At 50.7% G+C, this 22,419-nt stretch overlaps 8 protein-coding genes across 8 annotated transcripts; 6 read left to right on the top strand and 2 right to left on the bottom strand.

The window, feature by feature from the left end:
* Nucleotides 1-498: 498 nt before the first annotated feature.
* Nucleotides 499-3,040, bottom strand: N7496_001658 (uncharacterized protein; the record flags this gene model as incomplete). Its single annotated transcript, XM_056694589.1, has 2 exons — nucleotides 499-2,776; nucleotides 2,832-3,040. 2 exons carry the CDS (start codon nucleotides 3,038-3,040, stop codon nucleotides 499-501), a joined length of 2,487 nt encoding a protein of 828 aa, XP_056561318.1.
* A 683-nt stretch (nucleotides 3,041-3,723) lies between these two features.
* N7496_001657 (uncharacterized protein) lies at nucleotides 3,724-6,914 on the top strand (the record flags this gene model as incomplete). The annotated part of the gene is made up of 2 exons (XM_056694588.1): nucleotides 3,724-3,807; nucleotides 3,888-6,914. The coding sequence occupies 2 exons, from the start codon at nucleotides 3,724-3,726 to the stop codon at nucleotides 6,912-6,914; spliced, it is 3,111 nt and encodes a 1,036-aa protein (XP_056561317.1).
* Nucleotides 6,915-9,668: 2,754 nt separating this feature from the next.
* On the top strand, nucleotides 9,669-10,688 carry N7496_001656 (putative mitochondrial methylglutaconyl-CoA hydratase (Auh); the record flags this gene model as incomplete). The annotated part of the gene is made up of 2 exons (XM_056694587.1): nucleotides 9,669-10,036; nucleotides 10,118-10,688. The coding sequence occupies 2 exons, from the start codon at nucleotides 9,669-9,671 to the stop codon at nucleotides 10,686-10,688; spliced, it is 939 nt and encodes a 312-aa protein (XP_056561316.1).
* Nucleotides 10,689-11,973: 1,285 nt separating this feature from the next.
* On the top strand, nucleotides 11,974-13,117 carry N7496_001655 (esterase/lipase family protein; the record flags this gene model as incomplete). Its single annotated transcript, XM_056694586.1, has 2 exons — nucleotides 11,974-12,285; nucleotides 12,350-13,117. The coding sequence occupies 2 exons, from the start codon at nucleotides 11,974-11,976 to the stop codon at nucleotides 13,115-13,117; spliced, it is 1,080 nt and encodes a 359-aa protein (XP_056561315.1).
* A 484-nt stretch (nucleotides 13,118-13,601) lies between these two features.
* On the top strand, nucleotides 13,602-16,982 carry N7496_001654 (uncharacterized protein; the record flags this gene model as incomplete). Its single annotated transcript, XM_056694585.1, has 1 exon — nucleotides 13,602-16,982. One exon carries the CDS (start codon nucleotides 13,602-13,604, stop codon nucleotides 16,980-16,982), a length of 3,381 nt encoding a protein of 1,126 aa, XP_056561314.1.
* A 592-nt stretch (nucleotides 16,983-17,574) lies between these two features.
* On the bottom strand, nucleotides 17,575-19,541 carry N7496_001653 (nucleobase cation symporter-1 family protein; the record flags this gene model as incomplete). Its single annotated transcript, XM_056694584.1, has 6 exons — nucleotides 17,575-18,113; nucleotides 18,178-18,248; nucleotides 18,307-18,449; nucleotides 18,510-18,885; nucleotides 18,939-19,043; nucleotides 19,099-19,541. The coding sequence occupies 6 exons, from the start codon at nucleotides 19,539-19,541 to the stop codon at nucleotides 17,575-17,577; spliced, it is 1,677 nt and encodes a 558-aa protein (XP_056561313.1).
* Nucleotides 19,542-20,077: 536 nt separating this feature from the next.
* On the top strand, nucleotides 20,078-21,284 carry N7496_001652 (isopenicillin N synthase family dioxygenase; the record flags this gene model as incomplete). Its single annotated transcript, XM_056694583.1, has 3 exons — nucleotides 20,078-20,434; nucleotides 20,479-21,180; nucleotides 21,234-21,284. 3 exons carry the CDS (start codon nucleotides 20,078-20,080, stop codon nucleotides 21,282-21,284), a joined length of 1,110 nt encoding a protein of 369 aa, XP_056561312.1.
* A 515-nt stretch (nucleotides 21,285-21,799) lies between these two features.
* Nucleotides 21,800-22,266, top strand: N7496_001651 (uncharacterized protein; the record flags this gene model as incomplete). The annotated part of the gene is made up of 2 exons (XM_056694582.1): nucleotides 21,800-21,992; nucleotides 22,064-22,266. 2 exons carry the CDS (start codon nucleotides 21,800-21,802, stop codon nucleotides 22,264-22,266), a joined length of 396 nt encoding a protein of 131 aa, XP_056561311.1.
* Between the last annotated feature and the right edge of the window lie 153 nt (nucleotides 22,267-22,419).

Genomic DNA, 22,419 nt, shown 5'->3' with positions numbered 1-22,419 from the left:
TAATCATCGGCCATCGGACACAGGATAAATCAGCATTGACACAATCCATTGTTCATATGTTGAAAAGCGGAAGCAATCTTCTTCTCATCTAAAAAAGCCCACAGACGGGACACAGAAACAGACTACCTTGCCAGCAGCCTAAACCACCCAGGGGTAGAACCCGTCTTAAAACCCACACCCGCACGCCAATCGCTGTCATCCCAGCAAAACACCGAAAACACAGGAACCAATGAGTCCGCAGAGATCAAAAGGCAAGTACCATTAAAAACACAATGGAGAAAGAAAACCGTTGAGAAAAGAAGAAAGAGATCATGGAAACACGCATCATGGAAGCCATGTTCAAAGGCAAGAAAAAGGACGTGACCGGATGTCGGGTCAGGATTGAGATTCACGAATAGAATGATCAGCTCGATGTGGGAACGAAGAACTCTGTCTCCCGAAAATCATCAAGTGTACCTTGCTCAGAACGGACCAGGCTGGCTTATGACAAGCTTGGTTTTAGCTTGCCTGTGGTGTTTGAACGGGGGTGCCGTTCTGCTTGCCAGGAGTAAGGCTACCCTCGTGGGATGAGCGAGCATCAAGACCATGAGGTTGTGGGGTTGACGGGCTTTGCCGTTGCTGGGTGGCAAGCTGAGCCTTTGCAGCTTGCTGCTTCTCAGCGGCGCTGCGCGCATAAATTGCGGCGGCAGCTGAATTCGAGTACGCAGCCTGTGACTGCGTGAGGTTCGCGTTTTGGTATGGCTGAGGAGTGCCCGCGTTGGCGTAAGGTGTGCGACCTTGAGGCGTGGCATTGTAAGCAGCCGGTTGCCCAGGTCGCGGAGTGTACTGCTGTGGAGATTGCGCGTATCCATTGGATGGCGGCCGCTGGAACTGTGGCGTGTTGCTCACTTGGCCGTGTTGTGGGTTCGCTTGTTGTGAGAGCTGCTGAGGCATGTAGCCAGGCCGTTGCCCAGGGGTGCTTGGGGGACGAGCTGTGTAATTAGGTGTAAATGAGCCTCCCGCGGATGGCTGTCTAGCTTGTTGTGGGACCTGGAATCCAGGCCGGGGCTGCGACATTTGAGGATTAGGTGGGACAGCACGTTGGTTGTATGCCGTTTGGGGGGTTTGTTGGTATCCAGCACGAGCCCCAGAAGGCGTCGAGGTACGGTTCATAGCATTCGATGTAGTGGCAGCAGCACTCGTGGCGGCGGCGGCGGCGATTGCTGCGGCACGATCTTGATGGAGCGTATAGTCATCCTTCTCCATGGTGCCGGTGTAATCCGGATTCTCGACGAGAATCTTTTGGCTGATGTTGAGCTCTGCGAGTTGATCGCCGTCGAGCTTCGCAACCGCAAATGGAGGGAGATTGTTGATGATGGCGAAAAGACTCGCCCTGAGGGTTTCGTAGACAGCTTGCTCGGCGTCGGAGGGGGTTTCGGCAGTGCCGAACATGGGAACAGCGGGTTCGTTCGATTCCGAGGTCTCGCCTCCCGAAGGGGGAAGTTGAAGATTACGAATCTTCTGATACGAGCTCAGAGTGTCCAGCAGATCAGAAATTTCGCCAAGCAACTCCTCAACCTCTCGGGATTCAGGATCCTCTTTGCTGGGGTCGTCTTGAGTGGGGTCATAAGCGAAGTCTTCGGGGTTGAACTGTTTCACCATTTCATCAAGGGTGCTCTCATCGAGATCACCGATACTGCCCGGCTGTACCACTGGTGTTTCAACCTCTTCATCTGATAGAGTGAGCAGAGCCCGCAAGCGCTTCGCGCCTTGCTTTCCCCACCACACCAAGTCCTTGGTATCAACTTGCAGGACAGCTCCCGAGCTGTCATACGACGGGGCAAATGACGAAAAGACACCTTGCAGCAAAGAAGGGTCATCACCGGTCCAAAGTGCAGGATCGCCGTGTTTCGGGCCATTGTCTACCTCGGCGTGTTGCTTCTCCACACGGGACCAGTATGAGGGTGATGACGTTACGCCGCCATACTGCAGCCACTGACTAGCCGGTAGGGGTGTCAGGCAGTAGCTATTGCGATCGCCCAAGAAATGCTTCGTATCAAAGACCGCGTCGAAGGGATCGATCCACGATGCTGAGGAGCTTCGATGGGTTCGTGTGCGCGGGGGCTGCATTTGTGGCAGACCCGAGCGGGGGGCAAAAACTTCACCGAATGTTCTCTTTTGTGGCCTGGTGACATTGAGATTGTATGGAACCACCTTGGTGGATGTGATGCCGGCAGGAAGGGCGGTCTCGCGAAGTGGCTCCTGAACTTCAACGAATTGTTCCGTCTCGGATTCAGAGGACTGCAATGGCACCTTGACCGATTTTTGCAGACTCGAGAACAACTGCTTCGGGTGTCCTTGGTTTGAAGGGTTCGCACCGAAGAAAGTCAAGGCTTGTCGGTCCTCGCGAACACCGGGAATGGATGCCAGAGCTTCTGCTGACTGGTCGGCCTCGTCTTCTGAGGCTTCGGCCTTGACCTCGGTTTGATTGACGAAGGATTGACCAACGATGCTATTCATGTGCTTCTTGAAGGCTGCGATGCGGTTTACCACCTCCGTCAAAGGTGTGCCATCAGCCTTGGTGCCATTTGGCTGGTTCTGGTTGCGCTCGATCACGGCCGCGGATGCCTTTTCGATGTCGCCAAGAAACTCTTGTAACGTGGTATACCGGCCAGACTCGACGCGAATTTGTACGTTGGTGGTCTCTTGATCACTCGAGGTTTTGGCGCGCTTCGTGCGCGGCTTCGTTCCGGACGTGGGGAAGGGGCAGGATAGGAGCTGAAGCTCAGTGTCATGTCTGGATCCATGTTGTTAGTGGGGATAGGCCATCGACTTTCTTTGAAGGAACTGACTTGATCAGGAGGCCCACGAGGCTTCGTAGATTCTCGTGAAGAGTTGCTCTCTCACGCGATGTGGTGGATGTGTTGGAGTCGACACCCGAGTTCTCCTCTTGAGCAGACCGCTTTCTTTTCCCTGGGATCGCGGTCGCCGAGGAGTCGGGGTGAGGCTCACCGTTCGTCGCCGGCATCATTGGGGTGTCTCCGTTTTCGTCGGCGCTCATGATTGTGCAAAAGTTGCGACAGGGGACAGGGTTGACAGTACTTGCGTCGACGCGATCCCCTCGAACGAAGCGGGCGTTCTCGATTGACCCCGGGAACGACCGAGTAAAAAAGTATTGGTAGTTTGCGACCGGATAGCAGATATTCAATGGGTTGTTGGGGTTGAGTGTGGCCCTTGAGCTTGTTCAGAATCGGTGGGCAGGTAGATTTTGATGTGAGGGCCGAGAGGAGATCAGGAAAGGATGAGATCGCGACGAGAGGGACAAAACAAGAACCGGATTGCCTCTCCGCCTTCCAGACAACTAAAGGATGAGTGAGGCAAGGATAGAAAGAACAATAGGTATTAATCGCCCGAGGCACTATGAAACTGAAGCCTTCACCGGGTCGAGTGGGTGACTTGGAGTGTTTTTTCCCAGGCGAGGCGGATATCGTTTGTTCGTGAGACGCTCAGAATGCGCGCCATCCCGAAAACCGCAGCCCGTGACGATCCTGCACGTGACCTGGACCCAGTCTCTTCCGCGTCGCTCGGGAGCCGCGTTACTTTTTTCGAGTTCTTGATTCGGCCAATTTGAACCGATTTGTTTTTCAATACTACGTTATCTAGGGAAAGGAGGGCACTGGAAGCTTTCAGCCCCCTAGCTGGAGTGTATCGCATTGGAGGACTCGTTGATGACGACATTCATGGATGTCATTGGCTCTCAATCATGTTCGCGGCCTTTCGGGGGTGCCTCTGAGAGCGGCGCAGCTGGCTGGCCGTCAATGTTGCAAGGTAGGCAATCTTCCGAGCAGTTTATTTCTACTGGACCCTGTGAATTTGAGCTATACTGATCTGTGGTTCTGTAACTTCAGGCCCACCGTTACGGTGATAATTCCTTCGCAAATTGCGCCGGCCTGCCGCGGAGTACCCCCGGAGGCATTCGACGTCTATTTCGTTCTCAGGCGACTCTCCGATACCCCGAACCGCTTGCAACTGACCCCAAAGTTATCCAAGAGCAAAAACTGCATCCTCAAGACCCATCGACCAGCCGGAGTGACGAGGTCCATGACCCTAAATCGCAACAATCGAGTGAGCAGGATGCGTCAAACCAAACACAACCCGACACTTTGATGTCGAGGCGACGTTTGAAGAAGTCTTATGGTCAACCTAATCCTACCCCATCACAATATCTCGCCAAAGCTCTTCGTCAAACCGGTCATCCCCTGGGAAATCATCATCTTGGCTCTCAGGATGTTGATGCCGTTCGGCACCTGCAGGCTTTGCAGCCAACCTATGGTCGCCCCGCGCGACTCTCACTACAAACTACCCTTGGAGAGTATATACGACTGGTGGATCCATTGATCTCTTCTTCTACGGAAGCATATTTGACGGAGCGGTTAGACTCTGCTCTAAGCGAAGTCTTCAGGGACAATAGCTATCGCTATTTGACCACCCGTGGCTATGATGTGGGCGACGTGGTGGCCTGGGCATGGGTTTTGAAGAGCAAAGATGCTAACCAGGCTATTCCGCGGTTATTTGCACATGCAGTCCAGCACCAGTCCAAATCCCGCTCTGAATCCCCCATCGCCCCTCCATTTCTGATTCTCTTCCTTTTGAAACAACCGTATCTAGAGGCTCGTTCTCTTCGATTACTTTTGATTTACTCGTTGCATCTGATCAGTGGCCAGCCACTGCCATGTGAAAAGATGGTGGGACAGTCCCTGCAGGAGAACTTACAGCTGCCATCGGGCAAATTTCAGTCCAAGGTCGATCATTCTACTGGCATGCGTCTATTTGCCCGCTTGATTCGGCATGCTCGCATTGTGTGGCCTCAGGCAATGCCTACCATTGCAAGTGCCTTTTCGCGGTTTATGATAGCCACAAAGCCGGGCGAGGCAGAGGATTCAATTCTCAAGAAGTCTAATGCCGACCGTCTGAAGACCAAGAACTTTAACATTTTCCTTCGCCTACTTTCAGTTCCGTCAAGAGCTCAGCCATTCCAATCTACGCCTCTCCAACAGCAAGCCCAGTTTGAACTCCTCCGAGCCATGGCTAGCCACAAGCCAGTGCTTCCTCTGACACGGAAAGGTTATCGAGCCGTTGCTGCCATCCAGCTAGCACATAAGAAGACATCGGAGGAGCGGCAGTCAGCCGAGTTAAAGGCTCCTTCGTGGCCGCCGTGGAAAGAAGGAAAGCTGGGAATAGATGCCCTTCGGGGCAACGAAGGCATGTACAGTCGTGCGATGAACGTACTGTCGCAAATGCGAGATGCGGGCTATTCTAGCAAGCTCTGGGAAGATGTATGCTCAATTCTGGCAGGCTGGGATACTGATCGAAGCCCAACAATTCAGACCAGAGGTTTTATGCGCTGGTCAAGGACTTTGAGCCGTGCGTCACATACCAGCCCTGATCATACTGCTATCTGGACTGCTCGTATCCGTGCTACAAGAACGGTTCGTGAAGCATGGGCTTGCTTTTTGTCTTATCAGGACCGCGATCTTCCTCCCAACGCGGCCATATATACCGAGATGGCCGAGAAGCTGATATATCGCCAACTGGCTATCAAGAACCGCTTCGATGAGTCAGATCACATTTTACCTGGCGATGGCCGTGAAGTCTACGCCGAGCCTGCATCTGCACGTGATATCATATATGTTCACACCGAACCCCCGGTACTCCAAGATTTTCTGGAGCAAATGACTTCTCAGGGACTTCGCTTCCCCAGTCGACTGCTCGCTCTGTTGCTTCGGATGAAACCGGACTTTCGCACCGGCCTGCAGTATTTGATCGTCAGTGATCTCACGAAGGATCAAATCAAAGTGCTGTGCACTGTCCTGGGCCACTCATCCGACTACGAAGCACAGAGCACTGGTGTTCTGCAGACCGTGCCGGACGGTGTGTTTGCCTCCTTCATCAAATTCATTTGCGTATCCTCGAGTTCCACTTTGCATGCGGGACCCAAGTCTCTCACGCTCGAGCAGTTCCCTTTCCTCGCAACAGAAAGGCAGCCGCGAAATTCTAAGACCGTGCTTCCCGACTTTGAAGATCATCCACGCCAAGGGTGTCACCCCAGGGCCTTCTGGCACGCGACTCAATTGGTCAAGGCTCGGCAGACTCCCTGCACACCGGCCTGGACCCACATACTAAGCGCTTTGGGGAGTACAAGCTCCAATTATTTGAAGGAGAACAAAGCCTGGAGGCGTGTTATCGCGTGGCACGAAGCCCTTTTGGCATTGAAATGGATGAAAGACCACGATATCGAACCTAGTTTGGATGGCTTCCATGCTATGTGCAAGGTCTTCAATGAAGCCGTCAATGCGGGGCTTAAGCATCCAGATGAAGCTGAAGAGGCATTCAACTTGGTCCAAAAAGCTACCCACGGCGCCGAGGACTGCGAGGTTCTTGGACATGAGCACTTTGATGCAATGGTTGAGAATGGACTGCTTGTCCTGAAATCACAGTTTGATTCCCTTGTTCTCCCTGCCTCCTCGGCCTCAAAACTAGCGGAGCAGAGCATATTCACGGAGAACAGCTCAATCGATTCACAGCTTCAAGTTCCCACAATTCTTCATGTGCCATCGTTTGCGATACTGCATCGTTTCGTTCGGGTGTTGGGAGCAGTGGGGGACGACGGGGGAGTGGTGCATCTGCTGCAGTGGATGAGCCGATCGGCTGTTCCGTTGAATGCAGCCGCTGATGAGCGACTGAATGGGGAGAAAATGCGGCGGCAGACCCTGGCGGCGGTCCGAGTGACCTTGGAACGACTACAAGCTGGGCCGACTGACTGTGATCGGATCGCGTCTGATCCTGCTAAAGTGCAGGAGGCGTACGATATCATCAGTCAGACCCCCGGCTGGGACTGGCCCAGTGATGAAGAGGTTGAAGATTACTGCCGGTGATTCAAGCCAGCGCCTTTGTGTACAGATATTTGTATTTTTAGATTACCATACTCGTCGATTTGAATTGTGATACCCATCTTTGAGGCCTCCAAAGCTTGTTGGTAACCCCATGACTCTAGCGTGATTGTTTGGGTCCACTTTGGGCGTAAATATACTAGCCAGTCTAGGTAATGCGGAGAAGAGTAGATGGCTTGTGATATTGGCAACGTCATCGGGATTTATGAGGAAAACACCACTTTCATGATGTTTAGCTGGAGCTGCCGTATCTACAGAGAGAGTAATACAGCACACACCCTATGCGTTGTGATCGAAGAGAGATAATATCCTCAACATAGATATAAACCCGACATATAACGTAGATGGCACACAACATCGTCACAGGGATCAGAAACCGAAGAGGTATTCTGGCCTCCGGATCTTGGATTGGCAAGGTATTGTACCATTTGTCTAGAAAGCTTGAAAAAATCGGTGGCCAATAATGACTGGTCTTAGACCTTAAATGGGGACTTTCCTCGATTATGTGCAAGTGTTGGCGAGAATGGGCCGAATGTGATAGACATTTCTTGGTTTTCAACATCTCAATCAAGTAGTAGGATACGCCATACAAGGAAAAAACGACATAGTAGACGCTACATACTCTCCACATGATTTTTTCGGTGTTTGTCGGGAAATGGAAGTTCCACCCTACTATAAAGAGGATGCTAAAGACCACCGTTACGCAGGTAGCAGGAATTATCCAAGCAAAGGACGGACACAGCCAAGTATCAGACGGGAAACGATCCCACGGTCGCGTTTTGACCGCTCTAGAGAATACATGGATATAAAACATATATACAAGCCGTGTGTAATAACTCCAATGAAGGTTGATACCGAAGTACTCTTGGCTAAGACATTCGAGAGGCGTCCAATACCACTGAGTAGGTAGAGTTAGGTGGGTCTGGTATAAGGCTTTATGAGTATCCTCCAAGCTTTACCGCGTTTTATTTACTTACGTTGACTTAGGAAAACTCTCGGATATTCTATATCGTCGTCGAGTTATTGGTACAAATGAAACGGGGCTAGGTGATAGAAGGTTGGCGATACTATACTGTAGATGTAGTAAACATCATTAATGCGAACGATGACGTTGTTAATTCCAATATTGTCATTGAGAGGCTAGTATAAGCTCTCTGGATTATACTAGCGAAAAACCAAGAGGTTTGCAGAACTGTTATCAAGCTTTATACAGACTGATATTAGTTAGGGCCTTAAGTGCTAGGGGGAATTGAATACTTGCCGGGATAGGGAATCAACCGAGTTCCTTTCGGATATATCTATGCTGTCTAAGTCTAGCGGAGCGACAAAATCATGCTTTATCAAATAATGTAACTGTGAAGCATCGATAGGAAAACCTCGGGGAAAATCTGGACTTTTCAGGTGAACTCTTCCGGAATTAACGAAGAACGCGTGAACATATCTCCATTCAACGTTATTTTGTGAAGTTGGATAGTTATAGAAAAGCTTATTGTCAAAGGAGGTATCAGCATAAATTATAGTTAGTTAGATGAGGCACAGCTAGTCAGTCATCTCCGAGAGCTGCCTCAAGTAGTTCACGTACCCTAACGCTTGCCCGTGCTTTTGACCACTGGCCAAATGCGATGCCAAATAGAAAGTCTGGCCCCAACAGAGTAATGCAAAAGAGATTAAGTTTGTCAAGGAATGGGTGATATCACTTGTCGCCTGGCGAACCAACGCTTGGATAAACAGACACCCAGCAACAAAGAAGTATTGTCATTCCGCAAGACCAGATAACATCACTAGTGCCTCTGTTATCAGGTGCCGACACCCAGCCATTTACTGGAACATCAGTGGCGTTGCTCATCGTAGGTTGGCATGGTCTTTGGACCTACCTGTGAGTAGGAGAGGGAACAAAAAGAAGGCTCCGTTACTAGGGCTATATAGCATGTATAAGAATCTTATGAAATGGAGTACTCTATATTTTAGACCCGTTCCGCGCACTACACCATACAAAACCATGTCTGGGGCGGGAAAGGAAGTCTGACTAGGAGTTGGAGAGACATTACAAAACTAGGAGCAGTACTTCTCAGTTGTGGTCGCTCGGTTTTATTCAAATTGGTCAACCCAGATTAACAGAGCGAGCTGAATGCAGATATAACTTCTTGTTGTTGGCTACGTTCTATGAACGCGCAGTGAATCACGCTGCAAGTTGTCCCAGTTATACCACCGCGACAGGAATACCTTGACTCATGGGTCGTGCGAATCCCCGTAGGAAATTGCAGGGCTGTCACTCCTTGGTTTTATGTTGTCTTAGCGTCAGGCGGTGATACTATAAGGGACCACGCTGGAGTATGTTCATGTTATTGGCGACAGATATTTGGAACATGGAGAGCGGGTAAGTTGCTGCTCCCAACCGTACGCCTAGGTTCCAAGCTGGTATGTTCTACCCATTTCTTTGTCTCTCTATCGCTGATACAATCTATAATTTTAGAATGATGGCATTATCGCAGATGTGGAATGAGTGAGTGGTAGTTACAATGCTGGATCACGTCGATTGCTTCGGACTAGCACTTGACTAGCTCCGCGTGCTTCGGCAAGCGTCGGCGTTTCGCAAGAAGCTTTCCCCACACCCGAGCTCCGCTCCGCGCATTTTCAACTTCAGACCCTCAGACTTGCCTCTCTCTATTGTTCTTTACAATTAATCGAGTGAGAATATTTGGAGTCGAGCCTCTATATCCCACCAGATTGACCCGGGCGATGGCAACACTCACCCTGTCCCCGCGGCTTGTCCGCCTCACCACCCTCGGCCATCTCTCTCGCGCGACCGTCCTTTCCACCCGGGTATTCGCCTCACGATACAGCACGAGCGCCGAAGAAGAAATCATCAAGGTCCAGCAAATCCCAGCCCCGGGTTCCGGGCATGTTCGCGTGCTGCTGCTTAATCGGCCCAAAGCCCGCAATGCGATCTCGCGACAGCTACTGGAAACCCTCTCCAAGCAGGTGAACTCCATCGCCGCAGAGAATGGCAATGGACCAACCCGGGCCTTGGTGGTGGCAAGCAACGTCGACGCTTCCTTCTGTGCCGGTGCAGATCTCAAGGAGCGTGCTAAAATGACACATGCTGAGTGAGAAGAGCCCCAAGCAAGCTAGAACCGAGTGTTTCGCAGGTGCAGCTTCCACCCGCTAACCAATTTACATCGCTACAGGACTGAGCAATTCCTCGAAAAGCTCCGCGCCACCTTCAAGGCCCTCGCCGGCCTCCAAATTCCCACCATCTCCGCAATCTCTTCTATGGCTCTGGGCGGCGGCCTCGAGCTCGCGCTCTGCACTCACCTCCGCGTATTCGGCTCCTCCAGCACCGTCGGTCTACCCGAGACTCGCCTCGCGATCATTCCAGGCGCCGGAGGTACCTACCGTCTGCCAGCCCTGATCGGGCCCACCCGGGCACGCGACCTCATTCTGACAGGGCGACGGGTTTCCGGACCCGAGTCGTACTTTATCGGACTCTGTGATCGCTTGGTGGAGGTGTTACCCGAGGAAGGGCAACAAGAAGGCGTGGCGCGTGAGAAGGTTCTCCGGGAGAGTATCAAGTTGGCATTGGATATCTGCGAGGGTGGACCTATTGCCCTGAAGCAGGCGTTGCTGGCTGTGCAGGGATCTGCCTTGGGCGAGGTGGCGGAGAATCAGGCTTATGAGGGGGTGATTGAGACTGAGGATCGATATGAGGCTCTGCGTGCTTTTGCGGAGAAGCGCAAGCCCGCTTTCCGGGGGCGGTAGATTGAATATGGTACTGTAATTGGTAAAAGATGGCGAAAGCAGGGACTATAATTACTATTGGCGAATTTGGATTTGGGTTGTAATTAGTTTGAAAATGAATCTATCTAGTAAACACTTGTTCTAGTATGACGTTGCCCCGTTCAAAAGTACTGTATAGCCACGCAACCATTTCGGCTGCCTGCGCCGATGCTGGAAGTGGTTGCGCCCGAAAACCAACAAGAGAAAGGAAATAATTATCGAGGGTTCTTAGGCAGAAGGGTCTATTGGAGTCATCTGAACCATACAGGTGTCATGTTCTGGACTATCAGATATGACAGTAGGGCTGGCGACCCGAACCAGGGCAACTCCACCCACGGATCGTACCGGAAGGGCGTGGCAAGTAGGAATGCTAGATTTAGGATACAGTGCATTGAAATGCAATGGTATTTCTTGTTCTGGTCTCCGCTATGGGTATACGGTGTCTTAGCATGGAGAAAGCATCGCGGTGCAGTATACAGTCAAGATATGTATAGCCTTGGTACTGGATAACCAGGGTCTTCGACGTTGTTGACTGGTTAGTATAGGCTAGGTATCTGGTCTCATAGCAGGACAAGCAAGACAAGATAGATAGGGGTATCCAGAAAGACCATTTAAAAGATAATTCTAAAAGATCATCACTGGACCACCCTCGTTTCACCCTCGTATTCGGTGGATACGTCGATTTTGACCTGCAGATGTCACGACGCAGTTACTTCCCACACCCATTTTAAGACCCCGACCAGACATCTGTCTTTCCACGGATTCAGCATACTGAAAAGGGTGGGGGTTCGAGTTGGAACTAGGACTACCTTTCCTAGGCTGATCAGATAGACCATGAGTCACAGGCGTCCATACTCCTTGGGATATACCTTGCCGGGCAAATGTTCGGAACCCTGGGTTCCTGCATAAGACTATGTATATCGTATCGCTCTGTACGGAATACCCCGTGGCGCAGAGCTTGTACCTCAGCCCCAGATGTAAATGAGATCAGTCTACTAGGCAGCGGGGGATCGAGTAATCTGCAGCGGGCCGGAGTGATTATCCTAGGGTATTTACCGTAGTATGTACAGAATAATTAATGTACCAGCCCCCTTCAACCCGCGGATCGCAGTCATCTGAATGGGTCAGGGGGAACCTTCCCCCAAGTAAACATTAGCAACCATCACCTGCTGCCTTCCTCTTATAAAAGTGCTCGGACCTGCCACTTGAGAGATCCTTTTCCATCTCCCTGGAAATGTTTGTCCTTTGATCACAACCATCTCCGATCATGACCCATCACCCCTCTGTCAAGCCATTTGGCTTGACGCAGGTCTATGCCCCTCCGCGCGGGGAAATCCCCACCGTCGATATAGTCTTTGTTCATGGCTTGAACGGCCACCCCGAGAACTCTTGGACCAGCAAGACCTCCGGTTGTTTTTGGCCCGTTGATCTGCTACCCGACGTCCTCGCTCAGTTGCGTCCAAGAATTCTGACCTACGGGTATAACGCAAACGTCGCGGCGTTTACCGATGGCGCGTCGCGCGATTCGATCGTGAGCCACGCGGAAACGCTGGCCTCTAACCTTGCCGCAAACCGGAATGTATGTGAACGGTAACCTCGTTTCTCTCCGTTGTCAAGACTGACTAAATATCTCCTATATATAGCTACGCAGTTGTTCCGATCGCCCGATTATCTTCGTTTGTCATTCTCTCGGTGGTCTTGTCGTCAAGCGTGCCCTTATCTACTCCCGCAATCTGTCAAACGAAAAGACCGAACACTTGCGCTCCGTCTATGTCTCGACGTTTGGCATCCTCTTCCTCGGTACCCCGCACAACGGTTCGGATATTGCGAAATGGGGCCTATTGCTACACAAGATCTGTACGGCTGTCCTGCCCAAGAAGGTCATGGAGGGTTCACCACAGTTGATCAAAGCCCTTCAGACCAACAACGAGACCCTACAACACATCAACAGTCTCTTCGCCGACATCATGAGCCGATTTCATATATATCTCTTCCATGAGACTCGTTCGATGGATGTACGTGGTACACGGGAGATCATCGTTGACGAAGCCTCCGCTGCACCATACTTTGAGGGCGTTGAGCGAGGCGGAATCGAGGCCGACCACAGCCACATGTGCAAATTCGACGACGAAAATTCATCAGGCTATGAAGTGGTTGCGGAAGCGATTCTCCGCTACTCACGCCAGGCACCTTCCGTGATCGCTGATCGCTGGATCGAAGAGCGCAAAACTCGCACCCTAGAGAAGAAGGCCAAGGCCCGCGAGATTTACGATGGCGGCGCAGAAGACCCTGTCGGCCAAAGCATGCCTAACTTGAATACTCCTGCTACTGGTAGGGAAACCCACCTCCTTCCTGCGCCGAAAGATACCGTTACATTGAAGGATTACGAGATCGAGGAGCCCGCTGTTTGAGGAAATTGCGTTTGGCTATTTGATTGTTTCCTGGCTATGATTTATGACCCTTTCCCCTCTTCGCTTCTTTGTGTATCTAGCTGTGTTTGATCGTCTTCAGGGTGGCTCCCGTTCTTGTTCTCCTTTCAATTTAGCTGATATCATTCAATCCTGTTCACAATATATTCTTCTCAGTCAGGCCAACGCTGACTAGCATTCAAATCCCTAGGTCAATCCGTACCCATTCTCGCTCGAGGGTCTGCCACTAATGGCCGGAATTCGCCAGTGTCAGAACTAAGCAAAGGCGGCGTGGGGCCGTTATCTCGCTCTTTGAATAGTACGTCTTGTGTGACTTTCTCTCATACGTCTTTTGAGTGGTCTTTTCCACTGTCCTTTCCATCGTCTCAATCACTAACCCATAACAGGCCTTCCGTCGCAATCGCAAAGAGAACCTGCCCTTTTCGTCGCTCCGCCAGGATTCCATCCAAATGCATCTTTTTTTGGAATGCAGAAGGAACTGGAGGAGCTTCACAGGCGGCTTTTCAAAGCTAAAGCACGCGCAGAGCGGACTATGGCCGTTCTAATAGCTGGGGTCCCAGGATCTGGAAAGACTCAATTAGCACGCCAGTACGTTTTTACACAGCGTGAGTGCTACACGGGTGGCATATTCTGGATTGATGCAAAATCTCGTGAGTCCGCGTATAAGTGCTTCTGGGAGATTGCTCAAGCCGCCACCCTTGTGGACCATAAAGAGGCCGAAGATCCAAATTACCAGGAGTCGCGTACATACGTGAACGCCGTTCGGAATTGGCTTCAATCACGGAATGAATGGTTGTTAATTTTTGATGGAATCACGTTTGACCACGATGACGATATTAACGATTTTCGGCCGTTTTTGCCGTGGAATAAAAGGTGCAGTATCATTTATACTTCCATCGATGCCACACTACGGAAGAAGCAGCGCTTGTTTGAACCATACTGCCTTTCTATGCCTCGATTAAAAGTCGAAGATGCCTGCAGGCTTCTTTACAAGGATCTCGGGATCAGAAGACCTACCCCAGATCAAGCTTCCAAGGCTACAGAACTGGTTGAACATTATGAATGCCTTCCTCTCGCGATTCATGCTATAGGCCACCGTCTCAATGCGACGGGAAAACCGATTGAAAGATATCGAGTCAAGCATCAAGTGACAGACAAGAAGCTGGCCGAGCCGTTTCTGTGCATCATGAACGATCTATATCGCTTAAAGCAGCGGGAGGCGTTGAACCTGATCAATCTGCTCTCCTTTCTCGGTCACCATGTTCCTGTCGGCCTCCTTGTTCTTGGAAGATCAATCATGACTATGGAGAATGCAGAGATCTTATCTAGCGCTCAATCCGGGGAGGACCCTGACCTTGATACCACCCTGGGCACCTTGATCCATTATGGCTTGGTCGAGCGGACATCAGACGCGGATATGTTCCAGCAATCGGCACAGAATTCGAGTGACGAAATGCACGTCGAACAGAAAGTGACTCCTCAGTTGACGGATTCGTTCACGGAAAGTAGCCAGGATGGATTCTTCTCCATTTACCGAGGTAATTCGGTAGTGGATGTGGTCAAGATCCACAGCGTCGTGCAGGGCTTCTGTCGTGATGAGCTAAAAATCAAGGATGAAGAGTATAAGGATCTGCAGAACCCAGGGTTTTATGACTCCTGGCTCATCGTTGCTACTCGCTTCCTCTGCAAATCTTACGAGATGGCCAAGGAGAGAATGGCTCATTATCATGACTGCGGACTCGTCCGGGACTATCGCGAATACGAGACTCATGCATCTCGCCTGGCGGAGCTCTTCCCCAAGAAACCGGCAATTGGGAATCACCCACACGTCATTCGTGAAGCACGCGAGAGTTTGCGACAATTGATGAAAAGTATCAGCAGCGAGATTGATCGCATGTCCCCGAGCTCTTCGCAAGAGTCGGCTCGTAACCAAAAGTCCGTCTTTGACCGTTCGAGCAGCTCCTCATCGTCATTCCCTGATTCGTCAGCCGACGAAGGTGGCCTCTCACGCCAGTCTACCTGGAACTGGACCGAGTCCGGGTCTCGTGCAGAATCACCAGAGCAAATGATGGGTCCCCCTCGATTTAAATTGGAGCTCTTTCCTCCTCATATATTCCGACAAGCTGGTTCTGAGTCGGAGGACGGCTATGAGACGGACGGCGAAGCAAAGGAAGCACCTCGTATTTCCCCGGCACTCTCGCAGATGAGTCAAGCCACAGAGAGACCGAAACAGTCTCCTCCCTCATCGAGTCCACCTGTTCCTCGCGAGGATACGCATGACTGGCAGCTTGTTGAGCGGCACTTCAAAACCCGTTCAACGGGACCAAGGCAACCGAACAGGCGGCCACGAGGGCCTGGTCGATTTCGAGGCGCCAAGCCAGATACCCCATTGGTAAAGGTCTCTCCAATCGAAGGACGAGGATCATCTAGTCGCGTGTCCTCGGGTCAGAGTGAAAGCTCTTCGATTTTGTCTTCCGCGGCTGAAGCAGCATTGGCTGCCGTTCGCCGGATCAGTGGTGGCCAGACGGGCTCAAGCTCAGATAACGTGAGCTCATCTTCTTCAAACACCCCTCCTTCCTCCAACCAGGAGAATGTGCCAACATACGCGAGCATCGCCGCGAGGCGGATCCTAGAAGCAAATGAGGCTCAGATGAGACGCCCAGCATCTATCCCAGCAGCTCCCTGGGGCCCAGAGATTATCTCGGGGCTACAGATGAAGCCTTCCGTGGAATCTCTAGACAGCCAGGCAAGCCGTGTCTTTGCATCTCCACTATCCCATGAGATAATGTCTCACGACCTAATATCTCACGAGATAATCGCCGAGCCATTGACTCGATCAACTTACAGTGACCCAGGCCGAGAGTATTTGGGACACTCGCTTGGAGCATTGGATCTGCATACTGCCCCTACCTCGCAGATAAACTCTCGTCGTCCTTCCATACAGGCTAACATTGAGCCTATTATCCGAGACTTGTCTGCGAGCACTCCTTTGTTCCCATATGGAATTCCCATCCGAGAACTATCCGCAAGCACGCCTTCGTTGCAATATCCTCCTCCGCCTTTACCCTACGATCAAGATATTGCCATAACCATCCCGCACAGGCGTTCAGTGCCTCAACATGCCCCCGGTCCCGCTTTCTCTTCTCCTATGGCCCCTAAGCATGTGCCGGTTGCACATCCTTCCGCGATCATGCCAGGGTCTCTCCCATTATCTGCTACCCCTTCCGATTCAACAGTTGTAGCCGCCGAACGCCCTGGGTCTGAAGCCCTCTCTCGTGGGTCATCTGGTTTCTCACATCAGTCCTGGGCAACGGAGCCCGTTCGATCCCCACCTCGCTTCTCGCCAGCATCTAGCTTCGCGCAGCCTACTGACATCACGCGCAGTCCAACCCCACTGCATCAGCATCAACAAGCCCTTTCCACCGGCGGAAGCTGGCCTTCTGACCAAGCTTTCTCAAGCAGCGCCAGCGCAATCCAATCAGACAACCTCTACCCACCATCAACCCATCGAAGACTAGGCTCAGTGGACGAACGTCTCAGACACATGGATATCTCCTGGGATCCAGAGGTTGCCGCACAAGTCTTACATTTCGGGGGGCACCGCGTCGATGTTCGTGATGCGCGACAGAGACTACAAGAGGTAGGGCGACTACAGACACCGAGGCATATGCCTACATATCAACTTTACCATTCGAATATGTCGGGGCCTTTGGATCCTGATGGGCATGTTTATGCCCCGGCGCTGGCGCTGGAGGTTTATGGGATGCGGCCGAGGAGTGGGAGTTCCCCGTCGAGACCGAATTATAACGGGCTGGGTGTGCAGTTTAATGATCGTGTTTTTGATTGAGTTTTGTTTTGTTGGGGGCATTTGCATTACGGAAGGTGTCGTTTTGTTCATTGTTTTCTTGCTGATTAGCTTTCTGTTGGGATTCGGTTGGGTTGCATACTATATGTACTATGAGGTGTCACGTCATGGAAGGGATATATGATGTTTTGCAGAGGACTGGAGTCTGGCTGGGCCATTTTTGAGGACTCCTCGGTGCATGGTACGGAGATAAAACCTACTAGGTGGGACTGAGATATCTGCATCTGTGGGTGTTGTTGTGGGACTTGGTTTTGTTTTATGATTTGCATTTGCTTCGCTCGGGCATTGTTATGTTTTACTTTGTACACTTATTCAAGATCTTTCTTCTGTCTGTTACAATATACCCTTTGACGGAAAACGCTATGCTGAGGTATTGACCCTTTCTATATGACTTGCTTTGTGTTTCATCTGTATGCTTAGGATCTTCTTACTGGTATGCCCAGAAGTTCTTTTGAAACAGAGTATAGCAGGAGCTATCCCAATCAGGCCAGCAACAAGATCCTATAAATAACTTGATAGAAGAACCGTCTTAAATTCATCAAAACTACGGTCCAGAACCATCCAAAGTCTAAACTCAAAACTTTACTTCCTTCGCAGCAGTAAAAGTCCCCTTCTCAGCCGCAGAACCATCAACTTCCACCCCATCAATCGCATATCCCTCCTCCCCGGCCGGATCATTCTCATCAACATAGTCCTTGGGCTCCCTCCAACCCCTCCCCTTGACCATGCCCTTCGGCGAGAAAACCAGAGAACCAGCATAATAAACACAAAAAGCAACCAAAAGCCCAGTCGGATAAGCAACATAATAGAATCTCTGAATCCCAAGCGGTGCCTTAACACCCATCTGGTTAAGGAAACCGTAGAAATTGGGCGCCACGGCAATGACATATGTAGCGAATGCCCATAGGTTGAATCCGTAGAAGTATCTGTACAGACCCTCTGGGTGTGCGGTGTACAGGGCTGGAATGTTCAGCTTACCGCGGCGGATTACGTAGTAGTCGCAGATTAGGATTCCGGCGATGGCGGAAAGGAAGATTTGGTAGGAGGATAGGAATGTGATGAAGATTGAGGCGCTGGAGAGGAGGTACCAGGGGCAGATTGCGTATGAGAGGACTGGAGCGGTGGTTAGCAAAATACTATTGATGCGTGCGAAGAAGGTTGGAAGCGAGGGCCGTACCAGCGCAGATGAAGAATCCTCGCTTGATGGTGATGTATCTTGGCATGAGAGCAGCGATGTCGTTTCCGGCGCTGTAGATGCGTTAGCTGTGGACTTAATATGTGGTCGCATTTGGTGGAAAGATCATACGGAATGGAGTTTTCGAAAATAGCGGAGAAAACGGTGGAATATACGAATGCCAACGAAATGAAGGCACATGCTGCGCGGTTTCCGGAGGTATATCGCTCCCCTTCCATCAACTTATCCAGAAAGTTGAGAGGATTCCAGATCAACTGTAAGGTATGGATGGTTAGCAAGGCTGTAGAAAGCTTTGATATGGGAAGGAAATGTACCTCTCCAAAGATCGCCTTACTAGCCGATGCAATCACATTTCCAAGGATCGCAACCAACAGATTCGATAACGGAAAGCTGATAATCTGACCAATGAGCACATCGTTGGGTTTCCGTGCGTAGCGTTGAAGATCGGCTGCGTTGGACACGAATGTTCCACAAGATGCAAGACCCAGCCAGAAGAACTTTAAGATCAGGTAGCTCTTCTCCGTGCCGTGAACGGTGGATGGCATGTGAAGGAACTGGGAAGAGCCGCCAGCAAGAGAAACGGTCCATGCTAGCATTGCGATGGTACCGGCAAAATAGACTACTACTTTGGCATAGACTAGCGATTTCATTTTCGGGACGGGGACAACGAGGAATGCGCAGTTGATGATCCTATTGGATGTTAGTGATTAATATGCTATGCTGGGAGTTGATTTTGACAGTACCAATAGACGAAGAAGCACATCATCTGTGCTGAGGTCAAGGCAGACTTTGATCCCATCTTATCAGGGATTCTTTCGATTGAAGGGAAGATGGCATGTAGGAAGACACTGAAACGGCACTATTAGCCTCTCCATTCTTCACCAAATCCGATGGTAAACTTACTATAAGCACTGCGCTCCTTGAACCGAATTAACACCATTCCACACGATCGACATAACTGCCCGATTTAAAGTAGGCCAGAAAGCACCCCAAGGACCAAAGCTTGACCGACACAGCACGGGGAAAGGAATGCGATACATTGCACCGGCACGACCATTCAGCGCCATCAAGCATCCGGCTAGAATCTGCCCACCAAAGGAGCAGGCAATGGCCTCCCACATGGTAAGGCCCATGGTCATGCCCGTGGAAGCAGAATACAAATTGCTGACGTTTGCCGTCGCAGAGAACCAGAACATCATGTAAGTGAATTGAGTCCATGTTCGATCTTTGGCTGGTGTTGGTCGAATGGAGTCATTGTCCAACATATCCACGGGACGCTGTGCGCCATCCTTGTCGACGGCCTTGACGAGTAGTCGCTCATTCAACTGTGATAGTAAGACTGTCATGATTTCGTTGGTATAGTAGACTCTCCAGATGTGGGAGTCTGCCGTTCTCTTTCAAAGGCGAAATGAGAGATTCTCCTTTGCATTCTCCGGGCGACCACCTTCAAGTAAATGAAATATAATGCGAAATGGTTTATCGCAATCAGATAAAGAAGCAAGACATCAGGCGATAACAGGATAACAGAATCAAGGCCAAGATGCTAGCGGTAGTTAGGGCTACGCCACGCATACCGCGCTGATAAGAACTGCCAGTCACCACTCGGCTTGGAACAGTCGCGGTGATAAGACCGAAGAAAACCCGACGCAGACTCATGAATAGATAGACATTCTTATCATGAAATGTCAACACTAATCTATAGGAAATCGGCGTTCTCCGTGAGATTCATGACTGGTTGATTCGACTATAGTTATCTGTAAAATCCCCGAATGTTGGTATCGCGGTTATAGATATCTGCTGCAGCCACCCGCTTACGCCATCCCCTCAATCTCTCCCCCAGTCCAACTCAAACCCCGCAATTCTTGCCCTTCTCGCAGACGCCATGGCAACAGTCACTCAATACACACAGGTAGAACTACTGACTCTGCATGGACCGGAGTTTCGTCGAGTGTCCACTGCCCCGCCCCGACTACCTACCGAAGATGAGATCCCAATCATCGATCTAAGCACCATTGATAACGGCTTTGAAGCGAGGAAAGCTATCGCATCCCAAGTTAAAGCTGCGGCTGAGAGTACGGGATTCTTTTATATTAAGAATCATGGGATCTCGGAAGAGCTACTGGATCGCGCTCTCTCCACAGCTCAGGCTTTCTTCAGTCAATCGATCGAGCAGAAAGAATTGGTCTCGAATAAGAAGTCCAAGCATGCGGATGGCTTCCATGGTGTTGGAAGTACGCAGGTGAACAAAACAGAGACTCGAGGTAGGCATTTACTATTAAAAAGGGCATGATGGCCGAATTTCAAATTAACATGTGTCATTCAGATCGCAAGGAGACCTTTTCACTGCGTTATAATCCCATGAATGACCCAACAATGTCCAACCCGGAAACCCTTCTCTCCGATCCAAGCTATTCTTACGGAAACGACGAGTTCTTATGGGAGGGAACTTCGCACATCCCAGGATTCCGAGAAACAACCATTGAATTCTGGCAGCGACGCCTAGCTCTCGCCCGCAAAATGATCCGCATCTTCGCCCTAGCTCTCGACATGCCCGAGGACTACTTCGACTCCGTAACAACAAACCCCGGCGCCGACGGACTATACGTCCACTACCCCGGATCCCCAGAGACACTCTCCGAGGACACCGAGACAGACGTCGGAATCGGCTCGCATACCGATATTCAATGTGTCACGCTGCTCTGGCAGGACATGTCCGGCGGGCTACAGGTTCTCTCTGCGAGCGATGAGTGGCTAGATGCGAGACCTATACCCGGGACTTTAGTGGTGAATATCGGGGACTTTTTACAGCGTCTTTCAAATAATCGGTTCAAGTCGACGGTGCATCGAGTGTATAATCGGCAGACTACGTCTCGGTATTCGATGCCGTTTTTCTTGGGATTCAATCCTGATTCGGTGTGTCAGGTTGTGCCGTCGTGCATTGATAAGGATCATCCTGCTCTGTACGAGCCTATTTCTTGTGGAAAGGTAGGTTCCCTTTTCTTGTTGGTGTGTGACTTTATAGCTGACATGGGATTCAGTGGCATCGGAATCGTCTTGCACTGTCACAGGGGAAACCTATTACTGCATGAGCTAGAAACTAGGACTGTTGATAGTATTTTGAAATGTTTAAATACATTTAGTATATCTTTTGGGAACGGTAGTCTGTGCGTCCACTCAAACGGCCTGTAGGTTTACCCTCAAGCTCCACAGCAAGAGGTTCATGAGAGCGCCGAATCTAGAACCCACCCGATGAACAAGAACAACAAGAATGACCCGGATCAGGCCTGGTTCCGATTTTCCCCAGTGTTAATCGTAGATCAAGTAGCAAGTAAGCAAGTCAAGACCTGGTGGCAGGATTGTGATCGTTTGTCGACGTCAGGAATGCGATGCCGATGACGTCGGCGATTGCCAAGTATCGGCCAACACAAGGCCAACTCTTCACGTTAACCGGTATAAATCACCATTGACACGCCAAAAGTTTGACCATTGAAACATTCTTACTCTATTTTCAAGCAGCAAACAATTCGAAACAATTAAGTTTTCTTAAACTCCCATCTTCTCTACAAACTCAGTACTTTGCACTCTCATACAACAATCACACACCATGTCCGCCGCACGCTTTGTCCCAGTTGTCAGGTCTCGGGTGGTCACTGCTGCTGCCCCGACTTCCGTGACACTGCGATCTATCTCGACGACCGCCAGACTGGAGAAGGGCCCCGTGGATGTTACCAAGGACACCCTCAAGGCAGCCGACCGGGTTGTCTCCGACGCAGCAGTCAAGGGTATTGATCTCGGCAGTATGTTCATTCTTTGAAGCTCGGGAAACATATTGTGAAGAACCGGACGCTAATATGAGATACCTATACAGGAGAGGCTAGCGAGAAGGTCAAGAAGACCGTCGGTACCACCAGCGCAGAGGCCGAGTCGAAGGCCCAAGACGTAAAGGGCGAAGCCCAAGAGTATATGGGCAAGGGCAAGGGCCAGGCCGAGGAGCTCGCCGGGAAAGTCAAGGGAAAGATGCACGAGATGGAGGGCAAGGCCAAGCAGGCTAAGCGGGAGCATCTGGGTTGAGGGCGTTGCATCGCTTCCCCCGCGTAGGGGATAGTCACGCCCCTACCATTCTGTACTGTACATCACAACTCATGATATCAAGTTTGTATTCAAAATGTTTTCATTAATGGTCGTAAAGTTCCAGCTCGTTATGAAGCATGTAAGAAGCTGAGT

The sequence above is a fragment of the Penicillium cataractarum genome (genome assembly GCF_028827025.1).
Source record: "Penicillium cataractarum strain IBT 29864 chromosome Unknown utg000001l, whole genome shotgun sequence".
Lineage (NCBI taxonomy): Eukaryota > Fungi > Ascomycota > Eurotiomycetes > Eurotiales > Aspergillaceae > Penicillium > Penicillium cataractarum.
The sequence above is the reverse complement of the archived record's forward strand: the minus strand, read 5'-3'. Positions and strand labels throughout refer to the sequence as shown.